A 19,200-nucleotide genomic window follows, 5' to 3' on the forward strand; every position below is an offset into this window, starting at 1 on the left:
AAAACTTCCAATATTTGATGGATAGTCTCTCTATATCTCTCTCATAACATGTATACAATAAACTGCACACATCTTCATTTTACAGTTTAATGAATGTTTATGCATACACCTTGTGTAGCCACCTCCCAAATCAAGATGGTAAACTCTTCCATCATTCAAGAAGTTATATCCCATACTAATTTTAACAATTATTTTTGTAATTCTGCAAAGAAAATTTGTATATGTAAATATTAATATATATGTTTTTAAAATGCTAGTACTGTTTAAACGTATATTAAAAAGTAAAGGAAAGGTTGAGAAATTAGAGAGAAACAATAAAATGAGAAAAATTGAGAGAAATTGTGTAACAAGAATGACAGTAAGTTTTAAGAACCAAGCTGGAATTAGATCATGAGGAACAATCTCTAAATGAATGAAGATACAGTGTGCTATAAATTAGGGGCCAAAGAGTTACATTTGCACAGAGGGCAATGGTTGAAAGAATAACATGCCTTATTTTTGTCCTCTGGGTTTCTAGGAAAGTTGTATACTTGTATATAGATTTTACCTGAGACTGGACACATTGTCATATGCAATGCTTTAGAATAAAGTTTAAGTGATTTTCTGGAGAGTTATGGGACTGGAAGAAAAGCCTCAGACGTATTCTCAAGTTCATACTGAGAAGAAGGCACGTTCATAAACGCCTGGGCTGAGTCAGAAGAAAGGGTTAGTGATGAACACACAAAGGCTTCTTCTTGAGAAAACCCTGATGGTTTCATCAGAGATGTTGATAGAGTGGAAAAGGCATGGAGAAAGAAGTAAAGCCGATGGGTTTGGAAAGCAAAATATACCTCTAAAAATAGGATACCTTTTGATGAAAATATTGACATAGCAGATTGAGTGGGTTTAATTGCTTTCCACTTCAAGTTCACCAAAGTGAAGCTATCTTAATGAAATATTTTTAAGGCTAATAACAGTTGACTGACCTTGTTGAATTATATTCTGACAATAATCCTACAAACCTTGTAAGGGCAGATGATATCATGAAGTTAATTTCATAGAAAAGGAAATTGAGGCTTAGACAAGATTATTTATTTCACCATGATTACATAACAAATAAGTGGCTGAGGCAGACCTCAAATCCTGGCCTTGCCTCCAGAGCCTCAGCTCGCTCTCTTACATCCTGCTGCCTCTGCAATCTGATAATTCCAGAAGTGTGGTTGATAAATAGCTATTAGTTGGCATTCAGGAACACCCCCTTCTGTATTTCACAGAACAACACAATATAATAACAATAAAACTACAGGGCAAAATATCTGTTTCAAGAGGGATGTTGACTTTAATACTTTAGCCAAGAGGTGATTAGGAAGTAGTGAACAAAATGTGTACAGGGCCAGAAAGACCTGTGACCAAATTCATGATTGCTGTTTTCTAAACATAATAGTAGGCACGATACTTAACACTTTCAAGCCTCATTTTTTCTATCCACAAATTAACTGGATAAATATTTATTGAACACTAACTATACAGCCAGGTGCTATCTTAGTTACTTGGGATACATTGGGATAAAATGAGACAAAAATATTTCTGCCAGGCCCTGGTGGAACTTACATTTTATTTGCGATAGCCCCACAATAAGCAGTAAACATGCCATGTAACTGAATTATGGAAGGTGATCATTGTTACTTAGAAAATAGATCAGAAAAAGCGAGATGGGGAATGTAAGAGGGAGATGTGGGTGGTTACAGTTTTCAGTCAAGTGGTCAGGGCAGGCCAATTCTTGATAGTGCAGTCCTTCCAGATACTCAGGCCAAAAAACTTGGAATCATCTTTGACCCCTTTTTCTCATACCTCATGCAACTTATCAGGAAATCCTTTTATCTCTACCTTCACAGTATTTCCAGAATGTGACAGTTGCTGCCATCCTCCCCCTTCTAGTGTGGTCCAGTCATCTTTGTCTCTTGTCTCGATCATTGTTCTGTCCTTTTAGTCAGTCTCCTGGATTCTACCCCTGTCCCCATTAACACAACAGCCAGCAATGTTCTGCACTAAATCTGTGATGATTCCCTATGTTGCTGAGAAAAAAAGAAAAGTTCTTAAAATGGCCTGCAAAGTCCTGTGTGATCTGTTCTTTGTTACCCCTCTGACTTTATCCTCCACTAAACTCTTGCCCTTGCTCAATCCACTTTGGCTACGGTGGCCTCCTTGCCTTTCCTTGCCACAGGGCCTTGGCCCTGACTCTTCAGCTGCAGCGAACATCCACTGACATTTACATGGCTTGCTCCCTGCTGTAGTCAGGTTCTCCAGAGAGACAGAACCAATGGGAGATTATATCTATATTTTCACATATCTAGACAAATATCTAGGTACATATAATAAATATGTATATAATATTTAAAGTAGATGTTATGCATACATACATGTTATGTGTGTGTGTGTGTGTGTATATATATATACACACACATGTGTGGGAGAGGAGGGCAGGGAGAGAGAGAGAGATTGATGGTGTTCAAGGAATTGACTTCCACAGCTGTGGGCACTGGCAAGTCCAGAATCCATAGGACAAGTAGGCAGGCTGGAAATTCAGGTGAGGGTTGATGTTACAGTCTTAAGTCTGAAATCTGTAGGGCGGACTGGCAGGCGAGAAACTGTGTTTTAGTCTTGAGGCAAAATTGCTGCTTCTTTAGGAAACCTTCACCTTTGGTCATAAGTCCTTTAACTGAGTGAATGAGACCTACCTATAGATGTAGGAGGGTGATCTGATTTATTGAATCTACTGATTGTAAATGTTATTAACATCTAAAGAATATCTTGATAGCAACACTTAAATTCATATTTGACCCAACAACTGGGCACCATAGCCTAGCCAGATTGACAAACAAAATTAATCATCATACTTCCTCATCCACTTTTAGCTCAAAGGGCATCATCTCCTCATTGAGACCTTCCCCGACCACCCCGTTTAAAACTGCAACCCTTCTCACCACTCACTCTGTGTTCCTTCTAGACTTTTTCTCCATGTCACTTACCACTTTCTACCATAAGAAATTATTTCCTTGTTTACTAAGTGTATCACCTCACAGCAAAATATAGGTTTCATGGCAGCAGAGGACTTTGTCCATTATCTTCATGGTTCTGTCCAGGAGCCTGGAGTAGAACACATAGCAGACCCTCAGGGAATGTCTATTGAATGACTGAGTCTTACGTGCTGGCATATTTGTGAGAAAGCTGGAGCTGTGAAGAATTCTTGAATTATTTGTAGACTCCCTCCCTTTTCTCCCACTCATTTGAATTGAAAGGAAGACAGAATACCAATATGGTAACGATAACTGAATCTGCTCTAATTTGTAGCAAAAACATTTAAACACTTCAACGATTTAGTTAGGTTTGAAACCAACTACACAACCGGTAGTTCACTTGATGCCATGATGCTGAGATTAGAACCTAAAATTAATATGGGGCATGGGAAGCAGCAGAGATCAGCTTAGAGAAACTATCCTAGGGTATGAAATCCAGATGTCATCTAGTAGGTTAACAGCACTTAAGAAAAAGTGATTATATTTGAATAATGAGAAAACCTTTTAAATAAACAAATATTGTTTTTGGGTATACCATGTATTAAGACCACTAGTGACCTATGCTGTACAGAAGACCTAATTAGAACACATAGCTTATAAGAGTGACTCACAGTTAGACAACTAGGAAATAACCCTATTTCTGATTCAATTTTAGTTTAAAAGAACGAATTTGAAATGTGTATTTGTCTGATATACAGTTAGTTTTGTTGTTTGCCAGTGAGGGACAACACAAGCAGGCTAAATAGAGTTGATGAAATATTATCAATAAACCTCAAAGTTTTAAAACAGAATTTTGAGCTTTCTCAGAGAAAAAAATTCAAGTATAGTCTAGTCCCTGAAAAATTTGGAAATACGGATAAAAGAGCCAATTTTGGAGATGCCTGCTTTTCTCCTGTTTGACAGATGATAGTTAATGAAATGTTTATAGTTAAAGCTAAATACAAATAGATTTTTTTTCTTGTGCTAATGCTAGTTTTTCCATAACATGTTGAAAATTTGAAAGCAAAGCATTAGTATATCAGCACTTTCAGATATGTGACATACTCACCTTTTTATTTGTTAAACTATACTTTTTGAGGGTAAAATTATGACTTTCATACAAATATAAAATGGACACACAATAGAGATTTTATTCAATGCATAATTAATAAGCAAACAAGTTAGATATTAAAACCAGACCAAAGAGCATGTGAGAAACTAGGTGTTTGGGGGCATTACTAAGATAAGATTAATGGGCTTAATTAAAAATTGGTTAATTTGTAATACAGATTTAAACTGAACCTTTGGGTTATATTATTCACCAAACATTATTTGCACCTCTTTCAGACACAGTTTTACAAGGTAACGTGTAACTTTATTGTCTGGAACCTTTAATCAATAATAAATAATAAGGTGAACTAAGATCTTTTCCCCAAATGATCATTGGATGGCCTTAACCTCCGTATGACATTGAAAGGATCTGCACGCTCATTGCTTTGCCTTATTTCTCAGTTTTGGATGCTTTTTCTGACAGCCTTAAAGTTAGGCCAAAAACATAAAATATGTTTTTTATGGATCGTTTTGCTTTTTTCCCCTCTCTTTGCTTATCTGAAAAATTATTCTAAAGACAATTCCTTCCCTCCCCCTCCCCACTAAAGGAAACCCAGGTATTCTATAGCTGGGTAGTTGCCTGTTTTTTTAAGGATACAAATTTGCTATTTTGGAATGTTGCTTCAAACTGTAGAGAAGTTTTTAAAGGATACTTAAGAACCTTCTTTGAGAAAGTTAATTTTTAATGTAGATATTTAATCTGTCTGTGACATTATGCAATTTTAATTTTGATTATATGTAAATTATTTTTAAAAGAAATATGTGAAGGTTATATTGGGGGAAAAGAAAAACAGGTGGCCTGCGACTCTGGGACTGATCTGTGAAGTGGTGCCAGATGTTCCTTCCCATCCCATGAACGAACTGGTGCAAGTGAGTCAGAGACTAGATGCAGGTTGACAAGAGCACGCTGGATGCTTTCCAGTTGTACTAGTAATGCAGATTTCTTAGGTTAGATTTTGAATGATGTCAAGGGAGAAAACGTAAAGGCCGTGCTGCAGCATTCAGCAGTCATTTGAAAGATGGCCGCTTTAGGCTTTCATCCTCCAGCCAGTTCTATGCAGTGGTGGTCATTTTACACTAGGCTTAATGTTGTAAAACTATATAACCTCTGTCTTTAAGAGAGAAAACCTAAGTGCCAGGTTGGTAAACATTAAAGAAAGAGCCAAGAATGTGAGGGAACAAAGTGCTCTCATTTGCTGTTCTGGGGAATATAAATTTATTATAATCTGCTCTAAGAATGATTTGGCACTACCAAAGAATGATTTGGTAAATATCAATATTTGGAATGTCCTTTTAATTGAGCAGAAGAAACAAATCTGATTGCAGAGTTAAAATTATTGAATGACAATGCCGATATAATTTAGCAAGAAAATAGAATCTTTCAAATTGATATTGTTACTTTTTCCCTTGATAGTTTTTATCATAAATTTCCTTTTGCTTTAAACATTTTCTAAGCCTTTAGTAAAAAACTCAATTTATAGCCACAAGAGATCTTGGCACATTAATGTGAAAATTTACTAATTTTAGAAATATGACCATATCACTCTTCAATAATGTGATTTTTTAATGCCTATTTATGAAAAAGCATACCCTTCCAACAATGCATATCTGTGGTAAGAAATAGGGCTATTGTTAAAATGTTTGTTTCCTAACTGGCAAAGCTGTGTGTCCTGAATGTTTTTTTATAGACCAGTTATCTCAAGCATTGCAAAGCTACCAGTGGCTAAGGTTCATCTATATACTAAAATATCTTCCATGCATGTTTTCAGAGTTTGTTTTTCCTTAAGCAGATCTTATCACAAATAAAGTTAATGTGAAAATATATGTGATTTTTTCATTTTGTACTGCAATGATCCTCAATAAGGTATCTGAAGTACCTTAGATATAATCAAAAATGCCAAAGCCTGAGGATTTTAAAGCCTAGTGACTGAAGTAGGGTAGATATGTTGAGAGTGTTGTAATTTCTAAGACAGCAAAGTATATACATCATACAATTTTTTAATGATGAAATTGAAATATGACTTATGTAACACTATTATTTTAAAAATTATTTTCAAGGAAAGAAAATTCCCCAAATTTATAGCAAAAGATATGGAGAATATGTATATAGAAGAGTTGCGGTCTTCGGTGAATTTGCTAATGGCCAATTTGGAAAGTCTTCCAGTTTCGAAAGGTGGTCCAGAATTTAAATTACAAAAATTAAAACGTTCACAGAACTCTGCATTTTTGGACATAGGAGATGAGAATGAGATTCAGCTGTCAAAGTCCGACGTGGTGCTGTCATTCACCTTAGAGGTAAGTAGTTTTATCTCATGCTCACCTCTGGCAGCATAAATGAGGCTGCAAAATAATTTCTGTTGACCTTTGCAGTAACTTTTAGAATTTAAAACAGTGTAATATATGTTGGAGATGTTAAATTATTCTTCATTTGTTGGACACTCAGCGTGTATATGCAAATGAATGCAAATTTCCCTTTAAACATAACAGTATTAGGATTAAATAATAAAATAATAAAAGTTTTAAGGCAAATCTTCTTTATGCCATCAAGGCTAGTGTAAGTTTACTGATAAAATAGGGCGAGCATTGTGGCTCACACCTGTAATCCCAGCACTTTGCGAGGCCTAGGCAAGAAGATCCCTTAAGCCAAGAAGTTTAAGACCAGCCTAGGCAACATAGCGAGACCCTGTTTCCTTAAAAAAAAAAAAAAGAATTATCTGGTCATGATGGTGCCTGTAGTCCCAGCTACTTGGGAGGCTGAGACGGGAGAATTGCTTGAGCCCAGGAGGTTGAGGTTACATTGAACAGTGATCATGACACTGCATTCCAGCCTGACTGACGGAGTGAGACCCTGTTTCAAAAATACAACAATAACAAAAATTCATTGATAAAATAAGCATCAAAATGCACATGGGTAGAAATAGCAATTCAATATATAATTGAATTCTTTGTAATTTGGGAACTCCTTTCAGATTTTTTGGTTAACCTTTCTTTTTAAATCTACTTTACCCATAGGATCATTTTACTAGGATCATATCAAATAAGCCAGTTATAATGCACATTATTAGGTATCATGAATGATGAGAAATAGAGAATTCTTCTTTTTCAGGACTTCAAGTTTTATTACAGGCACAGTACATATTAGAGCAAGAACAAAAGTCATACATTTAAAATTGTATTCTCCAAAACTTCAGAATTTCATATTTTATGCAAATCACTGGAAACCGAAGACTAATACTCTTTGTACAACTTTCTATTGATGCTTTACATATCTCTTCATTGATCATCTATGTATATGGGCTTATCTAGTTATATGTCTGTGGGTTTGTACACCACAACACACACACACACACACCCCTGACATCTTTAGTTCCCAGGAGAAAGAATGTATGTGAGGCATTTAAGATAAAAGATTATAACATAATAATTAGGAGAGTCAAGTCACCATTTGGCTGAAACTCAAGCTTCCCCTCCCCATAATTTTTATTCCATTAGTAAATAGTAACAATGTGACACTTTAATTCATAGCTCTTTCAAAAATTATATTGAGGCTTATAGCTCCTTCCTTTTATCCTCTCTACTGGTTCCCAGTGCTGCCATTTGCATTTGCTGATTGACAAATAAAAGTAAATACAGTCTTACGAAGAACAGTTTTCAATTTCTTTATTGAAACTTCATTTCCTTAGTTTATGGCAGAAGAAGAAAACTTCTATTTTTATTCTTTTTCCTCCATATATTTAACTCTGAGATACATTCAAACTTGAGGACATCTGCCTCTCACTTTCTTGACTTCAGGATTAATGATTTAGTTGTAGGTTAATAGATTAAACTTAGTGTCATATTAGAACTATGAGGCTTTCTTCTGACTCAAGATTCGATTTTGGGCTTACCTAATGACTTGACCAAATGGTTTCACTACTGGGTTTCTTCTCAGCCTTTTCAATCTTATAACATAAGGATGTCTAATTTGAAACTACATAGCATGTTACCTGTAGAATTTCCTCATCATTCCTGTCTCAGATCTCCTGCTGAGTGAAATACAAAACGTCAACTCTTTTCTATTTTTTAAGACTTTATACAAAACAAAATTCGTCCCTTAATTATACTATAACTTTTTCCAACAAGAGTTTATCTTATTTATTTATTTATTTATTTATTTATTTATTTATTTGGAGACTGAGTCTCTCTCTGTTTCCCATACTGGAGTGCAGTGGCGTTATCTCTGCTCACCACAACCTCCACCTCCTAGGTTCAAACGGTTCTCCTGTTTCAGCCTCCTGAGTAGCTGGGACTATAGGCATGCAACACCATGCCCGGCTAATTTTTTTTTTTTTTTTTTTTTTTTTTTTTTTTAGTAGAGATGGGGTTTTGCCATCTTGCCCAGGCTGGTCTCGAACTCCTGAGCTCAGACAATCCACCCACCTCTGCCTCCAAAAGTGCTAGGATTACAGGCTTGACACACTGTGCCCAGTCTATAATTTAAATTTATTGATGAAAAAAATAATTTGTAGAGCAAATAACTTTTATAATGTACAAGTCTAGCATTATCTTTATATGTAAACATTCAGAACTAAAAGTTTAGAACATTCTCTTTTCTCTATTGTTCAAAAATCTTAAACAATTGTAATAATTAACTTATGAATTATGTTTTGCCTATTGAAAACAAAATTAGGCTGCTGAGTCGATGTTTAAGTGATAACTATGAAATGATATTCTGTCCTTTATTGCCAATATGTTTAGGAGGACTGTTCCGTTGGCAGTAGGTTGTTAGACAGAGAATATGAGCTAAAACCTCACTTTTCATGGTCTGAGAAGCTTGCATATTTATAAAATTGTTTTGACATCCTCTGTTGCTATGTCTATCTAAGGCAGATATTTTCCTACCATAGCATTATACAAATCTGTTCTCAGTGTCCACAGTATTTTAAGCAAGAGTTATGTGTCCAGCAACAACGTAAAGTCGTGTTAAGTGACGATGGTGCAGTGCATGTTTATAGGACACCAGAGAGCATAGATACGCCTCTAGTCACAGGGCCTGTGACATCAGCCAAGCTAAACTGAGTAATTATCTCTAGTTCTTTCAGCAAATCTTGCTCCTCAGACCCCATATCTCAGCCTAAGAAAACTCTGAAAGGCAAGCAGTTAATCCCATTTAAAGCTGTCACACTTCATTAGTCAGGCTTAGAAGTGGTCCAGTGGAGGAATCTTTTCTAAGAACTATACTGAGTCAAAGGAATAAAGTGCAGATTTGAAAAACTCTACTGAAATTTCACCTTCTCTTTAAAATTGCTCCCACCTTTCCCTTCTCCCACCATACCCTATTCCCTTCCCAAGATCAGTTTTTGCTATAGTACTTACCAACTAACATATAGTTCAGTTATATATTGTGTTTATTGTTAATTATCTGGCTTTCTCTACTAGAATGTAAGTTGCAGGAAGGTTCTATTTCTTTCTCTTTCTTTTTTGTTTACTGAGGTAATGAAAGTGCCTAAACAGTGCCTAGTGCACAATTGACTCAATAAATACTTATTGAATTAAGGATTTTTATGGTACAAAAAAAGCAGCTGTTCAGGATTACTTTTAGGTTTCCCTGTTCATTAAGGCTTCAGAAGAAATATTAAAGCAAGAGATGATCCAATCCACAAAACGCTAAGCTATTCAATAATGTTAAATGTTCAAGCAATACTAGAAAAACAAATGTTGACCTAAGAAGTGGAAAGTGGGGAATGTTATCAGTGGCATGAGTATAGTTGACTTCTTTTTTTTTTTTTTTTTTTTTTTTTTTTTGAGACAGAGTCTCCCATTGTTGCCCAGGCTGGAGTGCAGTGGCGCGATCTCAGCTCACTGCAAGCTCCTGCGGGTTCACGCCATTCTCCTGCCTCAACCTCCTAAGTAGCTGGGACTACAGGCGCCCGCCACCTCGCCTGGCTAATTTTTCGTATTTTTAGTAGAGACGGGATTTCACCGTGTTAGCCAGGATGGTCTCGATCTCCTGACCTCGTGATCCGCCTGCCTTGGCCTCCCAAAGTGCTGAGATTACAGGTGTGAGCCACCGCGCCCAGCCTATAGTTGGTTTTTTACACTGAATTCTTTCATTGATATTAGGCTAGCAGATTCCATGAGTTTCTCTATGTTTGGTGCTATATGGTTCCCAATTTCACCATACTGCTCAGTGTCATTCTTTTATAAACTACACATGCTTAAATGTCTCCTAACTCTGTGGTCAGCGTTTCACTCGGAAGAAAGTTACCTAGTTTCACATTTTATACGTGCCTCTCTTCTTTTTACTTCTAGGACAGCTTTATTTATTTTATCCTTATGACATCAGCTACAGAGAGAATGGGAAAGAGAAGATGAAAAATAGGTCGGTTTAGCTTCCATAGGTCCACTAGCAAGTTTTACTGGGAACTGAAACACTTACTTAAAATTAGATTAGCTGATGGTCCGTGGAATTCTTGGCTGTCTTTATCACTAATTATTTAGGCCAGCTATGTTTTATTTTCCTTTTTGATATCAGATCTGTACAATCATATTGTTTTATTTATATGTATAGATTTTTTTTTAATCACAGAAACTGTATCTTTTGAAAGTGACAATTCTGCAGGATAAAAGGTTCCCAGCATAGTTGGAAGTATTGTTTTGAAAAGCAGAGTACCATTTCATAAGTAGTATGTTTTAGGAGGTCATGTTTACAGTAGCTTATAGTAAAGGTGACAGAAATAATGTCAAGCAGATGCTGCCTTTCTTCTCTTGCATTTGGGCTATTTAAACACACTGCAGAAAGAGATGCAGTGTCAATAATATTCTGAAATATGAAGCAGTGCTCTTACGATTTCTAGACTTGTGATACCCAATTCTGTTGTTTCATACATTTTAAATGACCATCAAACATTTTTATTATTAAGAAGTTATTAGAGTAATGGTGGTAAGTCCAAGTGTATTTGCCTTTTAATTAATATGGTTATGTATTTGATTTATCTCAGCTTCTGGTTTTATTTGTATAAGAATCTAACAAATTTCAATATTACTAGCAAAAAACCTGAGTCATTAAAAATGCATAACTTCCTTTGCTTATTTTCTTTAATCAAGATTTAGTATTTCATCCCAATTTCCCTGAGGAGTGTTAGAACAGCTGTGAAAGATACTACTTTTCTCTATCAATTCTCCATTAATTTTCTTAGTCTGTTTTCGGTTAAGTCCTGATTTTGATTCACATGTTGGTATGCATTTCCATGTGAGAAAATGATAAAAGCCCTGGTTGAGGAGGAAAACCTGTTCTGAGTTTGACCTTTTATTTTATTGATAAATAACTGAATGATCAGTTTCCTATATATTTTATGAAAACAAAATTTAACAAAAACCAAATACACATTTATATTTACAAACATGACTCTTCTCTTGTAACAGAGCTGAAAGGAAGAACACTTTTAAGATGATTTGTTTTTTGAGCCCTTTTGGATCAAAATTCTTATCATGACTCTATAAAAAATGTAATGACTGTAATAAAGTATTACATGATCAGGAACTGATACAGATTATGTTTATGGTAGATATTTTGGTAGCTATGAAACATGAATTTTATTATTATTTGTGCAGATACAACATGAGATCAATGAAGAAATCAATGTACATATATAAATGCATTTTAATCTATTTTATAAATTAAATTTTGAGAATTTAGAAGAGTTCATGATGTAACTTTTGATTGAAAACCTTATGGTAAATAATATTCATATTTGATGTATACATCCAATGAGAATGATAGGTTACAGTGTTTTAAGATTGGCAGCCTCTTTGACAAACATTAAAAAGCGCACATAAAAAATATATGTTGTCCTTTCTCTCAGGAGTTACAAATACATAAGGCAATATCAGTTCTTCCAGTGTACTGAATTAAATTGGTACATATCTTCAATGGATAGAAAAATTATTTTTACTTACCAAGTTAGTATTAAGATGTTCAGTGACAAATTATAGTTTTCCATTTAATAAGATACAGTCCATAAATTAAACTCTTTTACAGACAGTAATAGTAATCTCAAGTGAATATAGAAAATTTCTGATGTCACGTGTTGATATCAATGAGTTGGTATGATGGTATAAATGTCTACCATTAATATATACTATATTAATTTATATGGAACTTGTGTGCTGCTGTTATCATCTGCACTGAGTTTTCATTTGTGATTCTGCTTAACTTCATGCAGACTTGCCTTAATTTGTTAAGGATCTGAGTTTAAATTTCGTTTAATTCACTACAGCTTATATTTATGACCTTTGACCTTACTCTTATCTGTAGCTGGCAGCAAATATAGTTTCAGTTGCCAGATTTCCTAAAAATATTATTTGCTATACCTTCTATGAATAGAGGTGGATTCTAAAGAAGATAAAATACCAGTGATGTTAATAAAACAAAAAATTTTTTTTTCAGTTTTGTCAATCTTCCTTATTCAGTTCATGCTGCTATTTCTGTATATTGCTAAATGTTGTCAACTTGATGCATTATTTTAAAATCATTTTATCTTTAGATTGTCATAATGGAAGTGCAAGGCTTGAAGTCAGTTGCTCCCAATCGAATTGTTTACTGTACAATGGAAGTGGAAGGAGAAAAACTGCAGACAGACCAGGCTGAAGCCTCAAGGCCACAGTAAGCCAGTTGAAAAAAATGTATTGTTGTTATTGTTTATTTTTTTAATCCTCCCAAAGAAACATGCTCTATTTATGTGCATAAATGTGTGGTATTACACTCTAAAACTGCTATTTGGCTAGCTTTGTCTCAAATGTGTTAGAGCTAGTGTGTTCCTTTCTGGATAATGATGTTATAATTATAATTTTGGCAGAATTCCTGTGTAGTACAAACAGGAAATCCAACATGCAAATGCAAAGCTAATCATTAGGCAATAAAACATTTATAAGTCATTTCTAAGGAAAGCAAATTTTATCATCATTTGTTATTTGAAAGGTAATACATAATCCTATTTCATTTGTGAGAATTGTATTCTAATAGCCTTTTCATTTTTGTCTGTTATAGTTCTTGGTGATGTAACAGTAGATACCATGATTCTGCACAATTATTTGGAATACTTAGTAAGTGGGCTAGAGAAGCAGTTAATGACTACTGCTCCATAATCAGAGTATAAAGCTGCTTTTTGCCAGCAGTTTGATGTTTCAGATTCTGGCAATGAGTTAATTAAATTAGTAAGATGTTCTCTTTAACTCATTCAAACTTGAGGACCCATCATGGTCTCTAGTAGAAACAACCAGGCTGGCCTGAGGAATTCAGATGCAATATGCTTGACCTTCATTTGTACATTACCTTTAGAAAACATTTTTTTTCTTCTATTTAATCTTTATTCTAAATATCTTATAGGATTTAGGATTTTTGCCTTATTATAATACCAATATGTGACCTGTTCATTCAAGAGACCTCTGTTGAGATCCCAAATAGGCACTAAAGATATATGAGAAATGTTCATTTTCTTTAGAGCAGGCAGGATAGGGAGATACAGTGGGTTATGTGTAATGGAAGAGAGGTGCTCAGAGTGTTAGGGGGTTGAAAAGAAATAAGTCAAAGCTTCTCATCCTAACCTACAAATTCCTACAGGCCTGCCCTTGACCAATCTCTCATGACCTCTGGGATCTCGCCTGCTCCCTCTGTTCTACCGATCTTCTGCAATTCATCTGCCCTCGACTTCATGCAGTTCCTCAAACACTTATCCACCCATTCCCGGTGTCGCACTTGCTTTCCCCCCTGCTTGTAGTCATCTTCCCTGTTATCTTTGTATAGCTGTTTTCTTGGCATTGAGAATCTCAACTTAACCATCACTGAGAATAATCCTTCCCTTTAACCCAGTGGGAAGTGTATATTTTCTGGCTCACCACTTTTTAATTTTTGGACTGTGTTAATTATGTGTTTATTTTGCAATATATTTCCTCCTGAGAAAAGGACAAAACATCTTATCCTATTTAGTCTTATATCTGAGTACTTAGTAGGCATTCAAGTGGAATTTATTAATTAATTGACTAATTTTTGTGATCTAGTCACAGTATATATTTGGGGGTAATACATTAGTATATTCACAGAATTGTGTAATCATCACCACTATCCATTTTTGAATATACTCATCATCTAAAAAAAAAAAAAAAAAAACATAAAACTGTACCCTTTAGCTATCAACCCCTAACCACTCCAGTCTTAAGCAACCACTAATTTGCTTTCTGTCTTTTATAGATTTACCTATTCTGGACATTTCATATAAATAGAATTATATATACAGTCATGTGTTTCTTAACAGCAGGGATATATTCTGAGAAATGTGTCATTAGGTGATTTTGTTGAACATCATAGAGTATACTCATACAAGCTGATATGGTATAAATATTTTTCCTTACATATATATATTTCATATGGAAAGCTAAATGTCCTAGCACCGTTACATTTTTCCTGCCTGATGTGCAATGCCAGTATCAAGTGCCATATATTAAGTCTGTTCAAGTCCTTTGCCCATTTTTGTTTTCTCAGGTTTTAAGAGTTCCTCTATTTTGGATATTAGGCCTTTATCATATATGTGATTTGCAAACCTTTTCTCTCATTCTGTGAATTTGTTCACTTTCTTGATTTGTATTTTGAAACACAAAATTTTGATGAAGTCCAATTTATTTTTTTCTTTGTTGTGCCTTTGTTGTCACCACTGAGAATTCATTGTCAAACCTAAAGTCACTAAGCTTTAGCTCTATGCCTTCTCCTAAGACTTTCATAATTTTAACTCTTATATTTAGGTCACTGATCCATTTTAGGTTGATTTTTGTATATGGTGTAATGTAAGGGTCCAGCTTCCTTCTTTTACATGTGACTATTCAGTTGTCCCAACACCATTTGTTGAATTCTTTCCTTATTGAATGTTATTTGCATCCTTTTTGAAAATCAGTTGACCATAGACACATGCATTTGTTTCTGGACTCTCAATTCTGTTTTACCAATCTATATGCCTGTTCTTATGCTACCACCACATTTTCTTGATTACCATTGCTCTGCAGTAATTTTTGAAATCAGGAGTGTAAGGCTTTCACCTGTGTTGCTTTTCAAGATTGTTTTGGCTATTCTGAAATTTGATATGAATTTTAGGAACAGTTTATCAACTTTTGTAAAGATTATGCAAAGATCACCAACTAAGATTCCGGTAGGGATTATGTTGTAACTGTAGGTCGATTAGGAACATACTGCCATCTTAACAGTATTAAGTCTTCTGATCCACAGACATGGGATGTCTTTCTATGTATTTAAGACCTTCAGTTTCCCTTTCAACAATGTCTTGTAGCTTTCAAAGTAAAAGTTTTATTTTTTGTTACATGTATTTCTATTATTTTATTCTTTTTTATGCTATTGTGAGTGGAATTGTTTTCGTAATTTTACTTTTAAATCATTCAAATTATTGGAAATATAATTATTTTTGTATATAGATTTTATGCGCATCAATCAAGCTTACTGAGCTTGCTTATTAACTCTAAAGTTTTTAGTGGATTTTGTAGGCTTTTCTATGTGCAAGACCATGTCATCTGCAAATACTGATAGTTTAACTTCTTCCTGTCTCATTTAGATTTCCATTATTTAATTTTTTTGACTAATTGTCTCCAGTTCAATGTTGAATAAAAGTGGTAAGAAAAGGCATGTTGGTGGTATTCCTGATCATAGGGGGAAAACATATAATCTTTTATAATTAAATCTGATTTTAGCTCTGGATTTTTAATAGAAACTCTTAGCAGTTTAAGGATGTTCCTTTCTATTCCTAGTTTGTTTACTGTTTTTATAATGAAAGGGTGTTTGATTTTGTAAAATGCTTTCCTATATCTATTGAGATGATCATGTGGATTTTATCTTTTATTCTGTTGATATGATGTAACACATTATTTGATTTTCAGGTGTTAAATGAACCTTGCATTCCTTGCACAATTCCCACTTCGTCATAATATAGGATTTTAAAAATTTGTTACTGGATTTGGTTTTCTGTGCTTTATTGAAGTTTTTGGCCTCTATATTCATAAGAGATATTGTCCTTGTAATTTTTTGTGTAATGTCTCTGATTTTGTTATCAGGGTAATAGTGGCCTTGTAGAAAAAGTTTTAAGTGGACCCTTCAATTTTTTTCAAAGGTATGAAGAATTTGTATTTTTTTTTAAAGCATTTGGTAGAATTCACCAGTGGAGTCATCTGGGACTGAGCTTTTCTTTGGTAGTAATTCTGTGATTATTAATTTGATCTCATGTTATAGATCTGTTCATTGTCTTTCTTCCTGAGTCATTTTAGGTTTTTCTATTAGGTTGGTGCAAAAGTAATTGTGTTTTTTTGCCATTAAAAGTTAATGCCATTAAGTTTTTGATTCATCCAAGTTCTTTAACTTATTGTTACACATTTGATCATAGTTTTTATAATTATTTTTAGTTTCTATAAGGTCAGTAATAGTATTCTGTCTTCCATTTCTGATTCTAGTAATTTGAATATCCTTTCTTTTTTCTTAGCCCGTCTAACTAGAAGTTTGTCCATTAAAAAAACTATTTTAAATAACATTTCTAGGATTATTTCTTGGACTCTCTCCTATTTTTCTATTCCCTATTTTATCTTCATTCTGCACTATTTACCTCCTCCTTTTTTTAGGTTTAGTTTGCTTTCATTTTTACCGCGTGTTAGGTGAAAAGTTAGGCTTTTGATTTCAGATCTTTCTTTTTTCTTAATATAGGCAATTGCAACTGTAAATTTCCCTCTAAGCACTGCTTTAGTTGCATTTGTAAGTAATGATATAATCTCTTTTCATTTTCATTCATCAAGGTGCCTTTGATCAGCAAAATATTTTGTTTCTGTAGTAAATAGAGTCAATGGAAGAAGGTTCTTAGCTGCAGGAAATATAAACCCCAGGTCCTGCCATGCCACTCCAGTGGCCGAGAGAATTGAAGTCTTGTCAGTCCTGAAACCCACTGGAAGAATACTATTGTACCACCACTTGTTGGGAAGCTCTTTCATGGTCCTTAGATTATTCTATTAGGTCTACCCTACTAATCCATGAGATATTGAGGGAGTGCAACTTCTCTAATAATCTCAATGCCATGGTTTTTTTTCTTCCCCACATAATCTTCTCTGTTTTATTTAGGTATAAAATAAAATCCATCTATTGTAGATTAGATGATTTTTAGTAAATTTATACATTTGTGCAACTATCATCAAAATTCAATTTTTAGACATATCACTTCAGAAAGTTCTGTCATGGCCATTTGCAGTCTATTCCTGCTCCCACTCTCAGTTCCAGGAAACCACTCATCTATTTTCAGGCTCTGCAATTTTACTTTTCCTGGATAGTTTATATAAATGGAATCATGCAATATGTAGTCTTTGTATCTAGATTTTTTTTTGCTTATCGTAGTTTCTACAAAATCTTATATTTAATTGATACTTAAATTTGGTTTGTGAGACCAATTAACTTTTATCTGAAGTTATGTTATTTTAACACTTTTTTTTTTTTACAAACAGTAAAAGTTTCATGGGCTGTTATTTAATTTTCTGTATATTCATAATGTATTTGAAAGGGCTTCTGATATTGGGGAACAAGTGCATGAACAACATAAGTGAATTAAAATACTTAGAAACCTGAGAGGAAGTATTATAAAAAGCCCCCAGTGCTCTTTTTTTTTTTTAATTACTCTTTCTATAAGGAAATTTGACTAAAATAGCCTTTCTGCGTTTCCCCGTGAACACTGAGTTAACTTTTTAAATGAATTAAGAGATTTGTATTTATCATGGTATCCCAGGGCAGATTACCTTAAAAATGTATCTCATGAATGCTGACCAACTGCAGCTTTTTAGCAGTGTCATTACTTTCATCCCGAACTCATCTTGCACAACAGGAAAGAGATTTATCTCCTCCATCATCATAGTGAATTATGTCTCAGACACGTTTTCCAAATTTTAATGCTTCAACAGTTTGTGCTTTGTTGGAGATAAATTCATCCTTCTGTCTGATACTAATTAAAGTGCCTTATTTAGTCCATATTTCCAATCCACTTAATCAAGATTTCTGGCCATTGCCTATTTCATTCCTGTAGTTCTGATTTCCTGCCAGCAATTAGGGGGAAACAGCGTGTGAGGTTGGTACATAACCTAGAATATAGGACCTGGGGTCTAATAAACGTGGTATTGATAGACAAGTTTGATTTACAAAGAGTGACGGGGAGACAGTGTAATTTGAGAAAGTTTCATTTTAATTTTTATTTTGTAAAATAGGGAAGGGAGTGTGGATAAACTATATATTTCAGTTATGGAGAAAATTCCTGTTATTTATGGATTTTTAAGTCATCGTTTCACAGTCTCTTAGTAAACCAAGAAGAGTTTTGTATGAATGAAATACAGAGGAATTGTTTCTATACTTTATAGCATTTTACCCTTTCCAGACATTTCATTTATTTTGGTGTTAGCCCATACCCTTAATGATACCACTGAAAAGAAAATGGAGGGATAGTAGGAGGGATGACCAGCTGTGGGGTGGTGAAGGGAGAAAAAAATTTATTATGGTCATATAGTAGTCCTAAATTTCCTTATATGTACTAGTCTTTTATTCCCTCCAAGTGTTAAGTATCCTTTGAGTGCCTAAACAAACATAGGAGCTAGTAATAGCCTATGGAAGGTAAAAATAGATCTTGGTACCAGGAAAATAAGGAAATTCATTATTAAACACAAATAAGGGAGAACATTTAGCATGATATCTAACCTCTTTTTTAATTTTTTCATTTTTTTGTAGAGATGAAGTCTGTGTTACCCAGACTTGTCTCAAATTCCTGGCCTCAAGCAATCCTCCCACCTCAGCCTCCCAAAGTGCTGGGATTACAGGTGTGAGCCACCATACCCAGCCTTGAAATCTAACCTCTTAACAAATTTTTAAGTGTCCAGTGCAGTACCACAATAAAATAAAAGTGCACTGATAATCACACTAGGGAATTAAATATCGGTAACATTTGTTAGAGAAAAAAACCAAAAACACCAGGAAGCCACACTGTGTTTTTGCCACCCCTTCTGT

General features: G+C 34.4%; 1 protein-coding gene across 16 annotated transcripts in view; it reads left to right on the forward strand.

Moving 5' to 3' along the window:
• Nucleotides 1-19,200, forward strand: part of CADPS2 (calcium dependent secretion activator 2) — a 439,469-nt gene that overhangs the window by 119,547 nt on the left and 300,722 nt on the right. For all 16 annotated transcript variants that reach the window (XM_031665933.1, XM_031665918.1, XM_031665925.1 and 13 more), the window contains exons 4-5: nucleotides 6,204-6,440; nucleotides 12,671-12,789. In XM_031665933.1, the coding sequence (XP_031521793.1) occupies nucleotides 6,204-6,440; nucleotides 12,671-12,789 (356 nt within the window). The remainder of the gene's footprint in view (nucleotides 1-6,203; nucleotides 6,441-12,670; nucleotides 12,790-19,200) is intronic.

This window comes from Papio anubis, chromosome 4, assembly GCF_008728515.1.
Source record: "Papio anubis isolate 15944 chromosome 4, Panubis1.0, whole genome shotgun sequence".
NCBI lineage: Eukaryota > Metazoa > Chordata > Mammalia > Primates > Cercopithecidae > Papio > Papio anubis.